This window comes from Martes martes (genome assembly GCF_963455335.1).
Source record: "Martes martes genome assembly, chromosome: 12".
Lineage (NCBI taxonomy): Eukaryota > Metazoa > Chordata > Mammalia > Carnivora > Mustelidae > Martes > Martes martes.
The window spans coordinates 66332247-66354801 of NC_137900.1; the positions used below are offsets into that span (position 1 = coordinate 66332247).

General features: G+C 40.6%; 2 protein-coding genes across 2 annotated transcripts; both read right to left on the reverse strand.

Annotated features, from left to right (window-relative positions):
- Positions 1-1066: 1066 nt before the first annotated feature.
- On the reverse strand, positions 1067-8490 carry LOC308352864 (bile acid-CoA:amino acid N-acyltransferase-like; the record flags this gene model as incomplete). Its single annotated transcript, XM_080819331.1, has 3 exons — positions 1067-1663; positions 4942-5144; positions 8025-8490. 3 exons carry the CDS (start codon positions 8488-8490, stop codon positions 1067-1069), a joined length of 1266 nt encoding a protein of 421 aa, XP_080675457.1.
- Positions 8491-18754: 10264 nt separating this feature from the next.
- On the reverse strand, positions 18755-22378 carry MRPL50 (mitochondrial ribosomal protein L50). The gene is made up of 2 exons (XM_080820588.1): positions 22264-22378; positions 18755-19728 (listed from the first exon to the last, which is right to left on the reverse strand). Exons 1-2 carry the CDS (start codon positions 22353-22355, stop codon positions 19341-19343), a joined length of 480 nt encoding a protein of 159 aa, XP_080676714.1. The 5' UTR covers positions 22356-22378; the 3' UTR covers positions 18755-19340.
- Between the last annotated feature and the right edge of the window lie 177 nt (positions 22379-22555).

The window sequence follows — 22555 nt, forward strand, 5'->3', positions numbered from 1 at the left end:
GAAATACGTCAAATTTGACCTTGGACAAAGTAATTTGGATCGTTCTACACCCAAGGTCATCAGACTATGCCCTGTGAGCTAAATCTAGCCAACAGCCTGTTTTTCTGCTGCCCACAAGCTAAGCGTGGCTTTTACATTGGCCAATGCTTAGGAAAAAAAAGAAAAAGAAAATTACTATTCTGTTACATGTAAAAATTATATGAAATGCAAATGTTAGTTTCCATAAATAAAGTTTAAATGGAACACAGCCATGAACATTCATTATGGCCTGTCTATGCTGCTTTTGTGTTTGAATGGCAGAACTCAACAACAATGACAGAGACTTAATGACCCACAAAGCCGAAAATATTTGCCATGTAGAACCTTAGAGAAATAGTTTGCCTGCCCATAAGGTATACAACCCACAGCATCATGGCTCCTTCCCTAAAGTGCAATTCTGTGAACCTCGGATTGTTTCTTTTTCAAAATGCTATACATTTTGATACAAATATTACTTTATTCTCTTCTCTTAGCCTTTGTTAAATTATTGATTTTAGGTTGACCCAATCGTGTTACCCCCATATCAGCTTCCATATTGCCTCAAAATAATAAATGTTTCCCAAGCTCTAGTTTTTCAATGGCAATGAAGTAACCATGAGCCATGAGCATATTTTCATATATGAGAAATCTTAACATATTTCATTTGAGTTTTAAGAAATCAACAAATATCAACACCTGATTCTACTCATGTCTGTTTTTAAAACCAGGGGATTCTGTCATTCATTTTGGTCATTTTTTTTTTTCCACAAGACAATTGCTGTAATAATAAACCAGAATATTTTAGGGCAGGTAGAGCCCTAAATGTATTTTTTTTCCTAAATGTATTTTTTAAAATATAAAACTCTCCATGTATTATATTAGATTAAACAGAAACCGTTCTCCCTTTCCAAAGTCAAGACATGACCATTGTCAGTCACCCTCCTGCTTTCTCTTAGTATAACCTCCCACAGTAAGAAATCAAAGATGTTGTTCCATGAAAATCAAGTGAAGGTCTGGTATTACTGCTCTGTTCCTCAGGAATATCTTCTCAGAGTTGACTGGTCACAACTGGAACAAGATGCTTCCTGAGAAACTTCTGGATCTCCTTCCAAGAATGCTCCTGGGCAGTGGCATGTGGGGTCACCTCTCCACCCCAGTGTATGCACAGGTGGAGACTGGAGATCTTTGAGGCACAGCACAGTGGGGAATAGGGAGGCTCTAACAGGTGGCCTGCCCCAGGGTAAGATAGCAGGGTCCAGTTGTTCTTCCCATATCTTCTCAGCTGTTGGGTGGCTTGCTCAGCATACACTTTGCTGTTGAGATTCTTATCATCTTCTCCCACAATGAAAAGGAAATGTCCCTGGGCCTTTTCAATGGGGAGAAGAGAAGTCTCACTGGCTTCATGTCTAGCTTCCTCAAAGCTGTGCTGGAACTCTGCTAACCCCAAGGCATTGATGGACAGCGATTGTGGAGAGAGGGCTAAGGGCTTACTTATCTGACCATGATATACCTGTGGAATTCTCATTATGAAGTTGGGCCCATTAATAAGCACAGTAGCTGTGACTTGTTTTAGGTGAATGGCCATGGAAAGTCCAATCTCTGCACCTTTGCTTATGGAAACTATGCCAATGCCTGGGCCGAGGACCTAAAAATAATGGAAATGAGATGTTGATTCTGTCTACCACTTAGCAAAATGCTACCATCTCAAATAACCAAAGAACTTGAATGGCCAGTAGGAGCCAAGCAAGGACTAATCCCACCCACATGCCCAGTTCTAGAGTTCTGGGATGTATGATGAATGTTCAAAGGAAATACTCCTTCAAGAACATGTCAGACCCTCCAAAGTAAATACTATGGATTCAGAGTGGTGTTAGGCATTGAGTTTAAAATGCCCTAAAGAAACACCAATGTAGTAGGAAAAAGAAGAAAAAGGCCCATAACTTGTGTGAATAACATAAGTCAAGTTACAGTTGATTAGCCAATGCTGTTGTACCAATTCTAGGGTCTCTAGAAGTCCAGAGGAAAGGGTGCTCTATAGGAAAAGACTGAGAAAAAAAGATGAGTTTAGTAGAACAGAGAATGGAAATGTGAGCAGAAGATTCTACCTCTGCCGTGGTTTTCCTAGAAGGTTTCTCCTTTAGAGAAAGGTTTCATAAAGGAGACCTGGCTCAGCTTCCTCTTCCACCTTCAGTCATCAAGCAGGCATTTTTAAAAAATATTTATTTATTTGACAGAGAGAGAGAGAGAAAGAGCATACACAAGCAGGCAGAGAAGTAGGCAGAGGGAGAGAGAGAAGCAGATTCCTCTGCTGAGCAGGAAAGCCTGATGGGGGGGGCTTGATCCCAGGACCCTGGGATCATGACCTAAGATCATGACTCAATGACTGAGCCACCCAGGTGCCCCCAAGCAAGCAATTTTAGATTGTCCACCCTGTACTAACCGCCGGAGGACACAGAGGGGAAAAAAGGCATAAGCCATCTCTTATCATCAAGGAACTCACTGCCAGATGGAGAGACAGGAAGGAAAAAACCAGACAATTAGAGTAGCTTACAAATTCTGCAATATAAGAATGCACATAGGCAAGGCTGCCAACCCAGATTACCAGGGAATAAAGGCAGGATCAGGGAAAGTCTCTCAGAGGAAATGGGCTACAATTTGGAACTTTATACAAAAAAAGTAGGGGAGGGGGGGACAAACAAGAAGGAAGGGTATTGTATGTAGTGGACACCAATAAGAACCATTCTCTTTTTCTTTTATGGGGCGTGTATCTAGTCCCAGGGGGTAGATTCTGATGGATCTGAACCTATTCCCCTTTGCAACATATATTTTTTTCAGCTTCTTTGCAAGGCCAATACATTCTACCTGAGGTCCTATCCTGTATATTAAGAGGGGTGACTGGAATGATCTCCTTTTGAATTAAAAAGACCTTTCAAGCTCTGAAGTTCTACATCTTAATATAAAAGATACAGAGTCACAGTTACAGCAATGAAAGGTGAGAACTCAGAATGGATTTGGCCAGGGAAGACAAAGTAAAAGGAAGGATAACACGGATCATCAACAACAACAACAAGTGACTCAGTTATGTGCAGACTTTTGGCAGAACACCAGCTCTTGTTATAACTTCTGCCACCAAATTTGGGATCAGGGAATTTAGAATGCTTAGAAGACACTTAAAATCAACAGATGGAGAAATAAGATCTATAAGGAATTGAAAGTTGGGTGGTCTCTCTTCTCACAGAAGAGAGAGCATGAAGCAGGCTTAGTGGAAGTAGTAAGAGCCTGGGAAAGAAATCTGGTTTCCAAGTCTCATTAGTCATTTGCTAACTTTGGGAAGTCATTAGTCATTGGCTGACTTTGGGAAGAATGCTGAGGGAAAAGTCATGCAGCAAGTATAAGGGCAAGCAGGCTAAGAAAGTGAACAGCAGAATCACAGAACCTCCTCATTTCTCATCTAAGCCAAGCAGAAAACTCAGCACAATATAGCTATTTAAAAATTCAATGCATCAGTAGATTGTTAGTGATTATTGCTCATCTTATTACTTATTACTTATTCTGATCATATTTTGGATGATCCTTTATATGAAATAGGGTGTGGTACAGAGACTTAATTTTACTTAGATCAGTTCATTTTTTTAGACTTTATTTATTTATTTGTTTGAGAGAGAGAGAGGATAAGCATGAAGGAGGGAAGTGCTGAGCAGGGAGTCCGATGTGGGACTCCACCCTAAAACCCTGGGGTCATGATCTGAGCTGAAGGCAGACATTTCACCAATAGAGCCACCCAGATACCTATAGAGCAATTTTTTATTTTGAAGATTTTATTTATTTTACAGAGACACAGCGAGAGAGGGAACACAGCAGGGAGAGTGGGAGAAGCAGGCTTCCCATAAGCAGGGAACGCAATGTGGGGCTAGATCCCAGGACCCTGGGACCCTCTGGGGTCATGACCTGGGCTGAAGGCAGATGCGTAAGCAGCTGAGGCACCCAAGCGTCCAAGACGCAATGGCTTTAGATGCAGACGGAACTCAGTTGCATTTCTGGCTCTATCCCATCTGGTTGTGGGAATTTGGACAAGCTACTAACCCTTTCTAACCCTGAATCTCTTCATCTATTAAATACTATGGTGGTGATGCTATTTTGTAAGGTTCTTGTGAGAAGTAAAGGGGATAATACAAGTGAAGAGCTTACTAGAGTAATTGCCAATACACATACTTGATAAATGTAATTCTTATTATTATCACCTTCTCTGATTATTATTAGGTCACCAGACTCTACCAGACAGATAATCTTCCTTTGAGGAGTGAGTCTGATTTTTAGTTATTGGGGAGGACTTAACTATAACGCTGTAGGACTTCCCAATCCATACCTTCTTTAAGTTCTAAAATGTGCTTTTCCTGCTATATTAGGGTTGCTGCATGTTATCCTTTGTTAATTGCTGATATTTTTTTCTTAATGAGAATTGCTCGGGGCGCCTGTGTAAATAAATAAAATCTTTAAAATAAATAAATGAAGCCATTGTGTTTTGATTCCATCATGGACACAGGCTAACTTCCTGTTTTGTCTTTCTGAGCAAAAGACATTGGGTGGGAAAGAAATGTGAATAAGATGGCTATGTCATAGAATTTCCAGTTCACTGAGGAGAATCATACTTGGAAGTTAAGGGAAGCCACAGGGTGTAATGGTTATTTGAAAGCAGGGACTAAGAGGCACCTTGGTGGCTCAGTCGTTAAGCGTCTGTCTTTGGCTTTGGGTCATGGTTCCAGAGTCCAGGGATCGGGCTGTATTGGGCTCCCCTCCCTCTCCCACTCCCCCTGCTTCTGTTCCCTATCTCGCTGTGTCTCGCTCTGTCAAAAAAATAAACACAATCTTTAAAACAAACAAACAAACAAACAAACAGGGACTAAAAGAAAAGGCAAAAATTACCTTAGGATGTCTCAGGAGAAAGTTGACAGCTTCCTCAAAATAATCTAATTCTGTCTTTTCTGGTTGGGCAGGCAAATCTTCATAGTTAAAGTAAGCCAAGGCCAAAGTGGCAAAGCCACGACTGGCCAGGAGACTGGCCCGGTACTCAAGCAGTCCACCAATACCACCAAACAAGTCAATTATCCCTGGGAAACGGCCCTCTCCTAAGAAAGAAAAAAACAAAACAAAGCTGAGGTTAAGGGGGAGGGAAGGAAAAGAGAAGAAAAATACGACAACACGAAGAAATGCATCACAAATTCTGCAATTGAAGCATAAATTTTCAGTAGAATCCCCAAGTTTCCAGCCTTGTATCTGGGGCAGAACTAAAGCTGATTGAATACGTTAATGAAGCACAATATCGGGAAGGTTGATTGGGAGCCATGTTCACTGACAAGTTTAATCTCTGTAGCCAAGGGGTCCTGAGGACTCACAGTGGTTCATTTCTATAGTATTGGAGTAAAGAAAGCCATTGAAATTAGGCAAGCGCTTTTTAACCTATGAAAAGATACACAACTGAGCTTTAGGAAATCAATGAAGGTCCTGAAATTATATGCAAAATATAGGTTTAAGTGGGTTTTTCTTTCTTTCTTTCTTTCTTTCTTTTTTTTTTTTTTAAGAGAGAAAGCATGCAAGCTGGGATGGGGTGGCACGGGGGAGGGGCAGAGGGAAAGGGAGAACTCTTGAGCAGGTTCCATGCTCAGCAGGGAGCCTGACAGGGGGCTCAGTCTCAGGACCCTGAGATATGACCTGAGCCGAAACCAAGAGTAGGACGCTTAACCAACTGAGCCACTCAGGGACCCCTATGTGTGCATTTTACTAATGAAAGCCTCTACAGATTTAATTGAGTTCTCAAAGTATATATAACTCAGAAAAGGGGTGGGGGGACTTCAAAATATACGACTTCAAAGAAAGCTATTGAAATGACTGTTAGCTAAAATCTGGACTTCTCACTGCTCTCTTCCACTCATCTGACAACACAGTGACAAAATCTTGCAGCCAAGCAGATGTAAATGATAAGCCCTTCCATGTGACAACAATCTGTTTATTCCCTGCAACTTAACACTGGTAAAAAGTAGGGATAGTCAGAGTGTCATTCTACACACGCTCTGTGTAGGCAGCTAGTTTTCTAAATAAAGCAAAAAAAAAAAATTATGATGCACTTCTTGGAGGCACTCTATTCTCCGGTAAGTGATTTTAACACAGGTAGACTTGTCCCATTCATGGGGGCACCTGGCTGGCTGAGTCAGTAGTGCATGCGACTCTTGATCTTGGGGTTGAGGTCAAGCCCAATGTTAGTACTTAAAGAGATAAGTAGGTGAGATGTTACTTAAAAATAAAAATTTTTTTAAAAAGAGTGACTTGATTTAAAGGATATTAGGAATTTTCAAAACAAAACATTGTTATGTTTTCTCACCCTGAGAAAGGGAGCAATAAAATGATACTAAATATATCTTGATTTTAAAATACCACTTCAGGGGCGCCTGGGTGGCTCAGTGGGTTAAAGCCTCTGCCTTCGGCTCAGGTCATGATCCCAGGGTCCTGGCATCGAGCCCCATGTCAGGCTCCTTGCTTGGCAGGGAGCCTGCTTCTCCCTCTCCCTCTCCCTGCTACTCCGCCTGCTTGTGCGCTCGCTCTCTCGCGCGCTCTCTCTCTCTCCCCACCTCTGTCAAATAAACAAATAAAATAAAATAAATTTTAAAAAATACCACTTCAATAAATGAATAAAGTTGCTTTTCACCTCCTGATTGCCAGGAGGAGGGAGGACTTAAGAGTAACGAGCCTCTGATCATGGAAGAATGTTGTAGTTGAGAATTGTTTTGAGAGCTGACTCCATGCTCTTTTGGCCCCACACAGCTCAATGCGCTTTTGTATCCCCACAAAACAAGCAGGACACACAGAACAGCAGTATCTGAGAGGATTCACCAAAGGTACCCTCTAACCCAGCACATCATCCCCAGGTGATGGGGATATCACTGATACGTAGATTTTTAACTGAGGTAGAATAGGAGAGGCACAGACATTTGTGCCACTTACTTTCCCATCCCCACACACAATGATGTTGTCTCTATGCTAATTACTAGGTATACAAATACTGAGATTTATGACTGCATGTGTCAGGATGATTGTGGAGAGGGAAGCTTTTATTCCTTCTATATCATCTGTAACTCTATGCCGTCAGGAACCGCCTTGAACACTTCAGGCTTCCTTTACCCATCTCACTTCTACATGTTTCTGTTCCTGAAAGCAGAGAGAGAGGCAGTACATCCTGATGATATGATGGCTGTGTCCCAGATCGAAGCTCATGCCTAAAGAAGGGGATCTCAAAAATTTAAAAAAAAAAAAAATTTAAAAGAAGGGGATCTCAGACACACCTGAGACCCGGACCTGTCGAAGGCTACTTCTGGGAAATTAACTTTCTTCATTCAGCCCCACAATAAACCCTGAGAAATGTACCAGTACACGTTTTGAACCACTTATTGGTATGCGGAGATCACTGTGGGAAACTGACTTTTCTGGTAAGGACCATGTTGTGTATCTATGGATGTATGGAATGTCCTATAAATAGGCAACATTTATGGAACTAGAGGGTATAGAGTCTCTTTGCATCCTCTATATTTGTTGCAACATTTCAGTCCATTGTATCACCAGCTTATTCGATGCAATGACCTACAGCTAAGTTGAAACTCAGGCAAGACAGAACTCCCAAAAGAAGCTGGGACACGATATCAGGAGGTGAATCTTCAGATAGTGGCCTTTAAAACAGATGGATTTCACATAAATCCAAAGCTATGAAATCCCATAATGCAGGGACTCCATAAACTGCATATAGTCATATCCTTAGACAAGCTCCAGAATTGTCGAGATCCGACTTGAATTGGAATGGGGCCTCACCATATTCTTGTTCTGACCCAGAGTTAGCCCTGATTCTAAGGCTGGAAAGGACTATACTATGTACTATCCATATCCAAGTTAAACCTCTAGAAGGATTAGGCACTGGAAAGAGGAAACACAAGGATGACCGTAACCAGGTTAATTTTACTCACCAGGAGGGAGGAAGAGGGCTCCCCGAAGGTTGCCTTCTCGAACTTGGATCCGTTTGACACCAGGTGCTACATACCACCTCTCCAAAGTCAGGCTGACTTTTGGAGCAGTGGTGGCGATGTCGGTTAATTCTAAATTTGAATCATAAAGTTTTATTTGGACCAGGAAGGGGCTATTCATCACATCTCTTTTCACCAATTTCATTAAAAACTTTTCAGGTTTCAGGGACCAGAAGAGACCCATCGGGTGGACTCCAATGTAGTCACCTCCCAGTGAAGGGGCCTGCTGCAGATCTACCTCCCCAGCTTCGTTGGCCTTATAGTAGGCTTGAGAATGAAACAGGTTCCCCTTCTCATCTGCCAGGGATGCCTGAAGAATCACTACTTGAAAGGGAGGCAGGCCAGTAGCACGAATGTGCACGGGTTCATCAATAAGTCCACTTGCAGGGGTAGCTGTCAGCTGAATCATTGTTACAATGAGACACCTGGGATGATTCTCAGTAATGTTTGTAGTAAGACCTGGATGTAAAAAATATATACATGGGAAAATTAAATAAGACAGTGATAAGATTAATGAAAGGTGAACTGAACCAGGAACCTGGCTGCTTGGGATTTAGCTCTAAAAATATCCTGATATAGGGGCACCTCAGTGGCTCAGTCCTTAGACGTCTGCTTTTGGCTGGGGTCGTCATCCCAGGGTCCTGGGATGGAGCCCCGCATCGAGCTCCCTGCTCAGTGGGGAGCCTGCTTCTCCCCTCGCCCAATCTCCCTGCTTGTGTGCTCTCTCTCTCTGTGTCAAATGAACAAATACAGGGGCCCCTAGGTGGCTCAGTGGGTTAAAGCCTCTGCCTTCAGCTCAGGTCATGATCCCAGAGTCCTGGGATCGAGCCCCGCATCGGGCTCTCTGCTCAGTAGGGAGCCTGCTTCCCCCTCTCTTTCTGTCTGCCTCTCTGCTTACTTGTGATTTCTCTCAAAATAAATAAACACAAACAAATAAATAAATAAACAAACAAGTAAATCACGCTTAAAATAAATAAATAATAAATAAAAATATCCTGGTATTATCTGCAAGTGCAAGATACCGGAGAGCTTTTAGCAAACATGTGGAAGACATAAAACATGCCTTTTATAGTAATTATGAACCAGGGTGAAGGAAGCAGCAGCCAAATAGGCACAAATGGTATCAGCACATCCAAGGAAGATCTCACAATTGGCCATCCAGAGCCCTTGAAAAATTAGATGCAGTAGAGGACAAGAGTGAGATGTGCGGCTGAAAATTGGGTTTGTTGGAGCGCCTGGGTGACTCAGTTGGTTAAAGTTCTGAGTCTTTTTTTTTTTTTTTTTTTAAAGATTTTATTTATTTATTTGACAGACAGAGATCACAAGTAGACAGAGAGAGAGGAGGAAGCAGGCTCCCTGCTGAGCAGAGAGCCCGATGTGGGGCTCGATCCCAGGACCCTGGGATCATGACCTGAGCCGAAGGCAGAGGCTTTAACCCACTGAGCCACCCAGGTGCCCCAAAGTTCTGAGTCTTGATTTCAGCTCAGGTCATGATCGTAGGGTCCTGGGATTGAGCCCCATGTCGGGCTCCCTGCTCAGCACAGAGTCTGCTTGTCCCTCACCCTCTGCTCACCCCACTTGCAGTATCTTCCTCACTCTCTCAAATAATCAAATAAATAAATACTCTTCTTAAAGAAAAAAGAAAACAGGGGATTTGTTAAACATCTACGTATGTGGAACTGGTGACTCTGCTACTAAGAGAGCATGAAAACTAGACAAATCTTCCCAAAAGAATGAGGACAAAATCTTTGGGGAGAACAAGGAGGCTGACATATGTGTTACTCCCTAAAGAAAAAATACTCACAGCTTCGTAGTTAGGCTTATCCAGTCATAAGCAAAACCAGATGCTGACAGAACCTTCAGGTACAGAAAAATTTGTTAAGCTTTTCATAATCTCCGTCTTAAAGATTAAGGAATGCCTTTCTTCTTCGGGTTAGTGTGAAGAAAGTCACAAAAATGGGCATTGTTCCCATTCTAATAACCTATACTTACCTGGATAAAGACAAAGTGAAATTTTTTTGTTTTCTTAAACTCATTAGATTGCCAGGAATCTAAATGAATTAAACTCCAGTGAGTGATAGGTTCCTCCTACGAGAGAGGAAACTTTCTCTTCTACAGAGTGATTTCATCTATGATAAAACAGCAAAAAAGAATCCCCCATAAAGAAAAATGAGGAGAAATGAACATAACATTTAATGCAATTTTAATGGATGTGTGCAGGCTGTTTTGATAGATTAGAATTCTGAGAGATCCCAGCCAGAGTCCTTCTCCAAGTGCCAACTCTTAAGCATTTGGCCACGTGCTCTAGGACAATACATCAAAAAATGATAGCAGAGGTATGAGCTGGGAGAAATCTGTCTGAGGCATTGCAAGTCTTTCATATAAAGCAAAGCAGCTAACTTCCAAAGGAAGGGGGAGATAGCCAAATAGAGAGATTTCCCTGGGCTTAGAAAGCCAGGAGTGGGACTATAGAGCAAAGAAATTTCCTTAGTGACCCTTTTTCTAGAAGAATTCTAAATCAAAGAGATATATCCTACAGTTAGAAAAGCTAGCAACATGGCCATAAAAAGCCAAAGATATCTCAAGAAGTTCACCAATGCTTAGCCCGCAGTTTCTTCTAATGAGGAAGACCTAATCCTATACCCAGAAATATCTGAAGGCAGTGGTGCACTGACTCAAGTCATGATCTCAGGGTCCTGGGTTTGAGCTCAGCATCGGGCTTTCTGGTTGGCGGTGAGCCTGCCTCCCCCCGGCTCCCCCCCACCCCCGCCTGCTTGTGATCTCTGTCTGTCAAATAAACAAATAAAATCTTTAAAAAAAAAAAAAAAAGCAGCAGCAAACCCAGACCCAGGTCGACTATAGGTCAGATGGGTTCAGCCTTTAATTCTTTTTTTTTTTAATTTTTTAAGATCTTATTTATTTGTTTGACAAACAGGTCACAAGTAGGCAGAGAGGCAGGCAGAGAGAGAGGAAGGGAAGCAGGCTCCCCACTGAGCAGAGACCCCGATGCTAGGCTTGATCCCAGGACCCTGGGATCACTACCTGAGCTGAAGGCAGAGGCTTTAACCCGCTGAGCCACCCAGGCGCCCCTCAGCCTTTAATTCTAACATCCTGACACAGTAGGGCTTTGCTCTTTTCTTGAGGTAAATATTACTTATTCTGGTCATTTCTTTTATATGAAATATCTGGAGTGTGATTGTAAATATTATAAGACACAAGAGAATCAAGAAAATTGATCCATGATGATGATGAGAGCAAACAGTCCATAGCAAGAGGCACAGAAATAGCCAAGAGAGTGGAATGATTAGAAAGGAACTTTGCTGTGGTGTTTTTTTTTCGTTTTGGCGGGTGGTTTAGAAGACATAGAGAGCACCCTTTCCCTTGCCTGTGCTCTCTCTGTCTCTCTCTCTCTCTCTCTCAAATAAATGAAATCTTAAAAAAATGTCTTTAATATGTATACACACACACACATGTGTGTATTTAAATGCACTTAAAAGACTTTCAAATAAAAATAATAATGTCTTCTGGGGTTTAAAGAACACATAGAAATATAACAACAAAAAGGTGGGAATGCAGTTAATAGAATTATATTGTTTAAGATTATTATCTTATTATTTTTCAAGCAGTACAAGATTATTTGCAGGATGTAATAATTATTTAATGATTATTAAATTATTTGCAATTTAAAAACACTATTAGGAGCTCAGCCAAGCCCAGGAAGACCGAGAAAGCTGAGCAGCTTAGGTGTTAGAGTAGCTGAGGACAGCAGCAAGATGAAAACAAGAGTCAAGCTTTTAATCACTTACTGTGAGGGAGAAAGTGCCTGATCAAGATAAGGATGGAGGATCTGAAGTCAGCAGGTCAGCCAGATGCGGAAGTGGGTTCGCTGTCGAGGGAGCCCCAAACCAAGGATCCAGCAGTTCTGAAGTCAGGGTGGAGTGAGGGGAAGGGCTAGCTGTAGAAGAGAACTGGTTGCTGAATGAAGAGTGCTGTCTTCCAGCACCCTTCCTTCTTGTATAAAGAGGCCTCAGCAAAGATACCTGAAGACTTTGGACCTTGAGCAAGGTCTGATGGTAAACAGATCTATGATGAAGGCTCCTGGGCAGGAAAGGCAAATATGAGGGTACAACCAGCCCGTGTGACTAGTGACTAGGTAGACCAGTAACTACCAAGTGTCCTGAGTCCTTGCCTCCAACTTTTTTCAGAGATTGCCATGCACCTGGTTGTACCCCAAGTCCGGTGCGGGAAGAGCAGCTTTCCACCATGATGCCTGCCAACTAAAGTCTTTGTAATTGCCTATGGTCAGTTCTGGAAAATCACACATGAGTTTTTAACCAAGAGCTTGACTTCTCAGGTACCTATTATATTCTCTAGAATAATACACACACAAAAATATTTGAGTAACCCCCAAACAAAGAGGTGTTCCAGTTACTAGGCTGTGTAATAAACCACTCAAAAACTTAAAGATGTACAACAGCTGTTTATTGTGCTCCTATGTTCTGTAGGACACCAGGACACCAGGAAAGGGCTCAATGAGATCAGCCATCAGCTGCAAAGACAAAAAGCTTTTGGAGACTTCTAAACCAGTTCTCACAACTGTGTAAGATCAAATCCTTGAAGAGTTCTATCCCAGTGGGGTGAAGGAAGCTGAAGGAAAGACGACTGTCAACTGATAATTCAGGCAAGTTCAAATCTGAAACTGCTATTTGCTATACCATGTGTAAATCCTCCTACATTTTTAGAGAGAGGACACTGCCTGGTAAGAGTAGGGATGAGAATGAATATGACAGCTGAATTATTCCAGATTAAGAAGGGAAATAGAGTGGTAGTTGAAGGACGGGCCAAGAGTTTGCTTTGTGTCCTACCTCGCATTCCTCGAGAACCCTACTTTGAGATAAGAACTCAAAAGCAAGTAGTGTACTTTGAGGGATTTCCAGGAAACATGAGCGCAGGGAAACAATGGGAAGTATCTAATAAATTGTTGGTTGAGGGCTGACTGGTGGGGGAAGAAGGAGCCTTAATTTCCCACCACTTCCACCCTGCCATACTGAGAGGTAAAGTGGACTCTGGAGGGCCCAAAAAACTATCAGGCACAGGAATCCAAGGTCTGATATTGTGAGTCAGTCCTGTGCACTAATACCACTAGGAGAAGTCTATACAGACAAGGTATTGACAGTATCTGCTAACATTGTGTTCTGTTTTTAATGTGTGTGTGTGTGTGTGTGTGTGTGTATGTTCAGAGGGAGAAAGCAAGCAATGGGGTAGACACGGGCATGAATACATGCTGATGAGAATGAGCCTACAGAGAGACAAGTGCTGAGAATAAGAATCTGATGGTGAATAAGACATTTTTCCCCAAGAAGCTTAAAAACAAGTGATTTTATAGCCCCAAAGTACTCTATTTCCCTTGTAAGAATATTCAAGAAATTGAATATACATAAGGCATACAGAAATACATGGCAGTCAGGAATGGAATTTATATCTCCGACTCTTAGTAAAATTGATTAGTAGTTCAATAAGAATTTATCAAGGGTCTACACTATGATAATCATGGAGAGATTAGACACAGTCCTACTTTAAATAAGCCTAAAGGTGTAGACTTCCTTCTATACATTATCCATTAAGTTTCTACTTAAATATCACATGGATCAACCAGTGTTCCTGAACAGAAAGAAAGTAAATGAAAAGTCATTAGCCTTAGTTCAACTTATAATTTTTTTCAAACATCATCACTTTTCCCTTCATATCCTTAGTTTATTACATTTCACTACCAAAAAGCATTCTTGAATTGCATAAATATGTAAGACCTTTAAGAAATATCCTCGCATAGGGACACCTGGGTGCCTCAGTTGGTTAAGCCGCTGCCTTCGGCTCGGGTCGTGATCCCAGGGTCCTGGGATCGAGTCCCGAATCAGGTTCCTTGCTCGGCGGGGAGCCTGCTTCTCTCGCTGCCTCTGCCTGCCTCTCTGCCTGCTTGTGTGTACTCTCTCTCTCTCTCTCTGGCAAATAAATAAAATCTTAAAAAAAAAATTAAAAAAAAAGAAATATCCTCGCATAATGTAATTCTATAAAGAAAAGTTAACAAATAATTTCAGTCATTTTTCCCCAGAAATATTCTGGCTTGATATCTTCATAATCACAAGTCCCTGTTGGTATCTTTTGTAAACAAACTCCAACAGAGTTTGTTTACAAAGCAAACTTATCTTACTCCTTATCTGAGCACTCTTTGAACTGAGGTTAGCTGAGGTTATAAAATGGGCAAAAAGACTATTTGTCTGCATGAACTGCTAAATTCCAAACACTGAAATTAAGAATCTGACTTTACTTCTCATTCAAGACCTGAGACTTTAACACATTTCCAATCAGCCCAAAGGAGATAGCCCTGATTACAAGCTAAAAAGTACCTGACATATTCCCCTGGAACCTTCCTTTTCCTCAGTAAAGAAGAATGGCGCTATCTAGAGTCATCTTATAAGTTAAACCTCAAATATGTCTTTGCAGTCTAACCAAACTAATGAAGCTCTGTCTCCCTCTCTAAATAAATAAATGAATGAATGAATGAATGAATGAATGTGGGGTGCTTGTGTGGCTCAGTCTTTGAGCCTCTGTCTTAGGCTCAGGATCAAGCCCACATTGGATTTCCTACTCGGCAGGAAGCCTGCTTCTCCGTCTCCCACTCCCCTGCTTGTGTTCCCTCTCTCACTGAGTCTCTCTCTGTCAAATAAATAAATAAAATCTAAAAAAAAAAAAAAAAAAGAGGAAAGTAAACCCAAATTAGAAGAAAAGAAGTAAGAAAAGTGTATTAGCAATGAAACAGAAAATAAACAATAGAAAGAAATTAACAAAGACAAATCTGGTTCTTTGAGGAGACTGACAAAATTGATGAACTACAAGCCAGAATGATCAAATAAAAAGAATAAAATTTAAATACCCCAAATGAAAGGGGGTTATCATTGCAGATACAATAGACCATTAAGAGGAAAATAAGAGAATATTATGAACAATTTTATGCCAACCAATTTGACAGCTTAGATGGAGTGAATAAATTCCTTGTAAAATACAATTTAATAAAGAACTGTTTCAAAGTAAAGGAGAGCAAGTGAAGGTGATAACAAAAATGTAAAGCATGAACCACGATTCGATCCTCTATCAGGAGGTAAAATTACTATGAAGGTCATTTCTGGGGCATCAGTGAAATTTGAATATGAACAATGTATGATTAGTATTGCTTCAGTGTTAAATATTTTGAATTTAACATTTCCTGATGGAAAATAAATTTCATGGTAGCTGCAGTTTGCTACTATTCAACTAACATTGGAATTCTGCTGAATCAGAAGTTAATTTTAGAGACTACTTTTGAACTTAGAAATCATACAAGTAAAAACTTTAGGACTTTTGCACTGTGAAATAACCTAATATAAATAAGATAGAAAAGTGACTGCAGATAAGATAAGCTCATGTTTGGAGGTATGACTGAGTTCAAGGTACCTGTCATTTAATCTCTTAGGATACACAGAACACGTTAATGGGATTACAAATCAAAGAAGTAGAACAGGGGTGTCTGGCTGCCTCAGTCAGGAGAGCATGTGAATCTTAATCTTGGCGTCATGAATTCAGGCCCCACTTTGGGTGTAGAGCTTACTTAAAAAAAAATACTGCCAAAAGGATGACTTGAGATTAATAAATATTTATAAACAAACAAACAAAGAAGACCACGTTGCCCAATCCTAGGTTCAAAGTCAAGAAATTTACAGTGGAACGACTTCCACTTCTGAGTAGAAGGGAGTTTTATGGCAGACCAATACACAAAGAACTAAAAAAATTGTATTTTAAAAAATAGATAAAAATAAAAGCAAAAAACTGGCAATAACTTAAATATCCAGTAATATCATATTGGTTGAAAGATTACAGTGGTCCTCCCCACCCTTAGCTAGATTCACTTTCCAATTTGATTTACCTGTGGTCAACCCCAATCAGGAAGCAAACAATCCTTCTGATGTAAATCAGGCCAATAGCAGCCTACCTAATTCTACATCACAACACCTGGGTTATTCACCTCACTTCATCTCATCACAAATAGGCATTTTATCATCTCACATCATCATAAGAAGGGTGAGTATAGTACAATATATATTTTCTAAAGATTTTATTTATTTATTTGACAGAGAGAAAGAGATCACAAGTGGGCAGAGAGAGGGGGAAACAGGCTCCCCACAGAGCAGAGAGCCTCTGAGATCATGATCTAAGCGGAAGGCAGAGGCTTAGCCCATTGAGCCACCCAGGTGCCCCCAGTTTAGCACAGTATTTTGAAAGACCACCTTCACATAACTTTCATTACAGCATATTGTTATAATTATTCTATTTAATATTAGTTATTGTTAATTTCTTACGGTACCTAATTATAAACTCTCATAGGTCTGAATGTATAGGAAAAAATATAGCATATATAGGGTTAAATACTATCCAGGGTTTCAGCATCCATTGGGGGCCTTGAAATGTATCCCCCCATGGTTAAGAAAGGTCTACTGTACCTAACATTCAGTTACAGAATATGTTATTAGTCAAATTTGTTACTCTTAAGACTATCTTAAAATAAGCAGAAATAATCTTAGAGTAAAGGGAACAGGACAATGTGACAGTAAGTTTTAAAATATAGGAAAAAAGTTTCTTTTCATTTGGAAACACACCAGTATGTTAGTGATTATCTGAGTAGTAAGACCAAAATGGTATTTGCTTTCCCAAATTTTTAAAAATGTGCTTTTTCTAATCAGAAAAATGACGTTAAAATAAAAAAGAACAGAAGAGAGGGAGAAGTCTATTTATGTGGCTTGAAATACAACTGTCTGTGCAAATCTATTTCTATTAACACTGAATATTTTATTACCAGGTTTTATGTAAATATATTTACTGAGTTGAAAGGCCCAGCTAACTATAATTGAGAACTCTTTTATACAGCAATTACTTAATTTTTAAAAATGTAAACCATTTATAATTACATCATGCTTGGTGACCTCAGTAAACAAGTTAGCAAATCTAATGTAAACTTTTCAGGAAAACCAAAGGTCATCATTGATAGATTTATTGCATTGGACTGTCAAACAGTGACACCTTCTAGTGTTATTAACGGATGTGGTTTATCTTGTCCATTAGCTCAACTTTTCAGGACCACTGCTTCGGGGATGGTATTTTCCCACTTTAAACAGTGCAGTTGTTGTTTTTTTTTTTTTTTTTAATTTTATTTATTTATTTGTCAGAGAGAGAGTGAGCGAGCATAGGCAGAGGCAGAGGGAGAAGCAGGCTCCCCGCCAAGCAAGGAGCCCGATACGGGACTGGATCCCAGGACGCCGGGTCCATGACCTGAGCCAAAGGCAGCTGCTTAAACAACTGAGCCACCCAGGCGTCCCGGTACTTTCCCACTTTAATACTAGGGTCTAGGGTCATGTTACTCAAAACATGAACAGCATTGTGTAGGAGCTTTTTAGACATACAGAAGCTCAGGACCCACTCTTGATCTATGTAATCAGAATCTGCATTTTAAAAAGATCTCCAAGTAATTCATACGCATGTTAAATTTTGAGAAACACTGCTCCAGGTTACAAAGAAATAAGTCCTTCTGCCTTTACACCCATATGCAGCCTGGTTTTGCAGTTCTCCAGGTGAAACCAAGTGTTTTTTCCACACTCCCTTTACTATTACTTCCATCATGCCCTTTGCACATTTTTCTGTGTCTCCAGAAGTAAAAGATGTGTGGGAAATGAGATAATCAAATCCTCTAAGTTAAATTCAACTATTTCCATACGGAAACTTTCTCACATAGAAGGAATTTATCAGCTCTGATATTTAAGCTCCAGGGCTTCAGAAACTTCTGATGTTCTTTAATGTGCAGATTACTAAAAATCTCATTGTCTGCTGATGACATTTATGGGTATGACCATAATGTAACCAATTTTATTAATATGCCAGAATTTATATAACCATCTGACTTTTGCCCTCTTCAAAGAAGTCACCCTGGAAAAGAGAATATATGCAATTTCCTTCATATAAAAACTATCACTTTTCTTTCAGAACTATTAGTAGTCAAGATGAAATACATGAAATTCCTTCTCCTTCTTATTACTGTCTAGCCATATTTGAAGTCTAAACAAAAATAATTCCTAATTTAATCACTTCCTCACTTAACATCTGTAGTTCAGAACTATCTGGTAACTAGCTACTTGAGTATTTCCACAAATTGAGTACCTACACCAAAGTCTGCAAAGACCACCCTAGTGGACATCCGTAGGTACTCAAAGCCACTTTTAAAGTTACAGGAAAAGGGGGCACCTGGGTTACTTAGTTAAGTGGCCAACTCTGGATTTCAGCTCAGGTCATCAGATGAAGCCCCACTCTCTCCCACTTCCTCTGCATCCCACCCCCTGCCCCACTAGAGTGCATGCCCCATCTCTGTCAGAAAAAAAGTGACAGAAAAGATAAAAGATTTGACATAAACATCGTCTCCTTTGAAGAGAATATTCACTTAGATATAGAATCTGGCATATCTATTTTTAAAAAAGTTATAGCATTTCCTAGTTGGCATATACTCTAATTTTTTCATTCATAATACTTAAATTAAGGAAATGACAAGACAGAGAAGCAAATTTCACCTTTAAAAAAATTTAAAACACACAACACTCTTCAAAAAATGTACTTTAATTCCAAGAGCTTAATCTAGAATGAACACTATCATTTTCTATTTCTATTTGTGAAGTAAAGCAGTGAAAGAAACAACTTGCTAAAATAAACAACATAGATTTTTACATTTCTTTTACAAATATCCAAGTTTCCTTATTTGCATTTATCCTATACATAATACCACCTTAGATTTAAGAGTCCTAACAGGATTAGAACATGTTTTTTTAAAAGATGTTTTTGCATAAAACATGTTTTATGCCTATGAAGAATGAACATCATGTCTGAACATATAATAGCCTCACATCGTAAGAACAAGTTTAATTACTGTGTCCTCCAGAGAAGGAAATTTTCATACACGATTGGTGATTTGATTCCATTAAAAAAAAATTTTTTTTCAGCAAATGTGAAAAAAGAAAATCCTGCTGTTAATTCATGACATGAGGAAAAAAAGAGGTAATTCATTCTTCCACAGAAAAAGTGGGTTTAGAAAACAGTTCTGACAGCATTTTACATGGTAAAGTATCAAGTCTAATACCCAACCCCTTGCTCAGGACAAAATAATTTCAACATGTTCCTCTTCTGAATTGCTCAGTAATCCCAAGTGATTTTTAAATTGGGAGGCAGGTTACTAGCAATAAGTTCATCAAATTTAGATCTATCATGAATAGGCACATTATAGAAATCAAGAACATCTCTGACCCTACACATCTGGTGAAGCCTGGAGTTGGGCACTGCATGGCCCAGGTCATCAGCTAAACGTGCCAACAAACCGAATTTCAGATGACCATCTTCCAGGGACACATCCTGCCAATTGCTAGGTACAGATGAGCCAAAAATTTCTTTGACACAAGATTCCACACGACTCTGGAGATCTTCAGGTGGTATGTATGTTCGGCTTCTTAAGGGTGGACACACCAAAATAGGTTCTTTCTTCACCTCTTCCACTGTCTCAGCCACCACTGGCTTTGTTTCTTTTCTGGAATGATCAAAAGCAAATATGTGAATCTTCGGTTAGCTGCACTAATGTAGCTGACAAGATGATGAACACCAGACCCAATCTTATCTATCTATCTAAATTAATAAATAATATGCACACTTACTACTCTCCCAGGCCCTGTGGAGAGAATAAGATAGGTAGGTACCTGCCTTCGGAAGCTTGTAACTGAATTGGTCTGGTACACACAGAAAAGAAATTATAGATTTTACATGCTCTAAGAATTCCAAGAACAAGTAAAGAGGTAAATCATTTGCCTGGGATTCCCAGTTTCTAAACCCAAACTACCTCTCTAACCTCATCTCCTAATCTCCTATATACACTCTATGCCCTACCCAAACTAAACTACTACATTCTGTTTCCCTCTTTCCTGGTGTCATGTGTTACCTCAAGTTATATCCTACTGGAAATGCCTATCTTTCATCTTCACCTATAGAATCTTACTTTAAGTCCTAGAACAGAACTGTTCTCTTCCAAGAAGCTTTACTTGATTTGCCCAAATACAACTGCAAATTCCTCCAATCTACTGTAGCACATTATATTGCTTTAACAGTATATCGCATCCTACCTGAGTTTTAATTTTTTTACATTCTATTTCTCTTACCAGATCAGGATTTCTGAGCTCAAACACTGACATTTTGGGCCAGATAATTCTTTGTTGTAGGGGGCTATCATGTTCATTGTAAGAGTCCAGCAGCATCCCTGGCCTCTGTCCAGGGTAGGGTAAATGCCATAGCATTCCTGTCCTCTAGTCATAACCAAATGACACTGCCAAATGTCCAGATGGGTAAATTATCCCTGGTTAAAAACCACTGTACCAAATTATAAACTCCTGTTTTATTTATCATAAAGACCTGTTTTATTGATCTGCAGTCCTTTGAAAACTGCTTGAATCACTGTTACTGAGTACATGAGCCAATGTCAGGAAATCTGCCTGATACACTACTTCAGTGCTTAATGAAATATTAGCTCATGATCTGACTCTTGTTTTCCATGGAGTTGGTAACAGACTGGGATGGGTCATCCTTACAGAATGGGAGGCAGCAGAAAAAAAGATGTCTGGGGGGAAAACAGAGAGAAGAAAGAAAGAAAGAGAGAGAGAGGAAGGGAGGGAGGAAAGAAGGATGGACGGATGGATGTCTGGCCAAGAATATGGTTTGTTGCACTATTTTCCTTCGCCTCCTTAAAGATTCTTCCAGCAATTTAGCCCTCATTCTGCATCAATTCTTTATCATTTTCTCTCTACCTGCTAGAGTGTTCCCAGGGCACACAATAAGCTGTTAAAAATCTCCCATCTTCAAAGAAAAACAAAAATACCCCTTAGACTCCATGTTCTTACCAGTCTCCCAGAGTTGTCTATACTTTTAGTGTCTACTTCATCACCTCCCATTTTCTCCTCAAACTACTCCAGTAGTACCATCAGAATGAAATGCAATCCATTCCTCCCATCTCTGTAATCTAGTACACTGCTCTAGTTTTCTCCATAATTTACCACTTTCTAAAATTATATCCCACGTTTGTGTTTTTGCCTCCATCAGAATATATGCTCTCTGAAGACAAATATTTAGTCGGACTTATTAACAACTGTATCCCTAACACCGAAACATCTGACACAGAGTAGACACTCTATAAATCTGTGATGAATGAGTGACTGAAACAAACCTGAAGGAGATTTGAGATAATACTACTCACCAAAAAAGAGGAGAAGCTAATAAATCCACGAACAGATGACAAAAATCCTTCCAGATTTTTGCTTGAACCCTGAGGGCATAAATTGTTCCCTGAAGTTCCCACAAGTTTTGAGGTCCTAACACTGTGAGTCAAACAGATTTACCTTCAGAATATTCCACAGGGTGCTGTGGGAGAAGCAGTAGACGGGGAATCAAAGACCTGGGTTCTGGTCCCAGCTCTGCCATTAACCTGCTTTTGGCAAAATACTTCCTCTCCATGGAGCCTCAGTTTCCCCATATGCCGGAGCTCTGAGAAGGGGCGTTGTTTCGCTACTGTAAACTACTTAGGGAAATGCTGACCCAGACCTGACGTTTAGTAACTGTTGAGTGAATCAATGAATACACCAACGAACAAAAAGAGGAGGCCACACTTCCTTTCTGAATGTGGCGCGTGAAGAAAGACACCGCGCAAATGAACTTCGTTTACCGAGCGCTTTCACGTTCATCTTCTATATTGCTCGTTCCAAACGAACCATTTGTTTCAGGACACCGCACGCGGTGTCTGGAACAAGTGGTCCGTACTGTTTGCTTAATAAATTAATGAGCGAAGTGGGAGGGAAAGAGAGCGGTATCTCCGTGATCAGATGACAAAACAGGCAACACTGGGCCCCACCATTCCAGGAGACCCGCTCTTACGCTTCTGGACTCCGAACCCTAACCCAAGCGCAGGACTAAGGTCCCGTCTCAATAGCATGGCACTCGCTTTTGAATTCGCGCTTTTATCCTCCTCAGTTTTTCTCTCCTTACTTTCCCTGAACGAGACCCACCATCCAACCTTCCGCTTTACCTGAATCGAGACCAAAATTCTCTGCGTGGTGCCCCTAAGATGATCCACGTGAGGCCTCTTCTGGTAACTCCGGACGCTGACAGCGCGGCCATCTCGGAAGAGAGCTGCTTGCTAGCGCTCCGCCTTCAGGGGGCAGAGACGCGCCAAGACCAGCCAGTCACGTGTAAGCTAAGTGGTAGGTGTTCCCTTTTTCCTGTTAAGTGTCACTAGCTTCTCCCTCCCCCTTTGCACGCCGGGAAATGTAGTCCGGTGGCCTTTGCCGGCGGAGGCTGGACCGAGGCGGTCTCTCAGA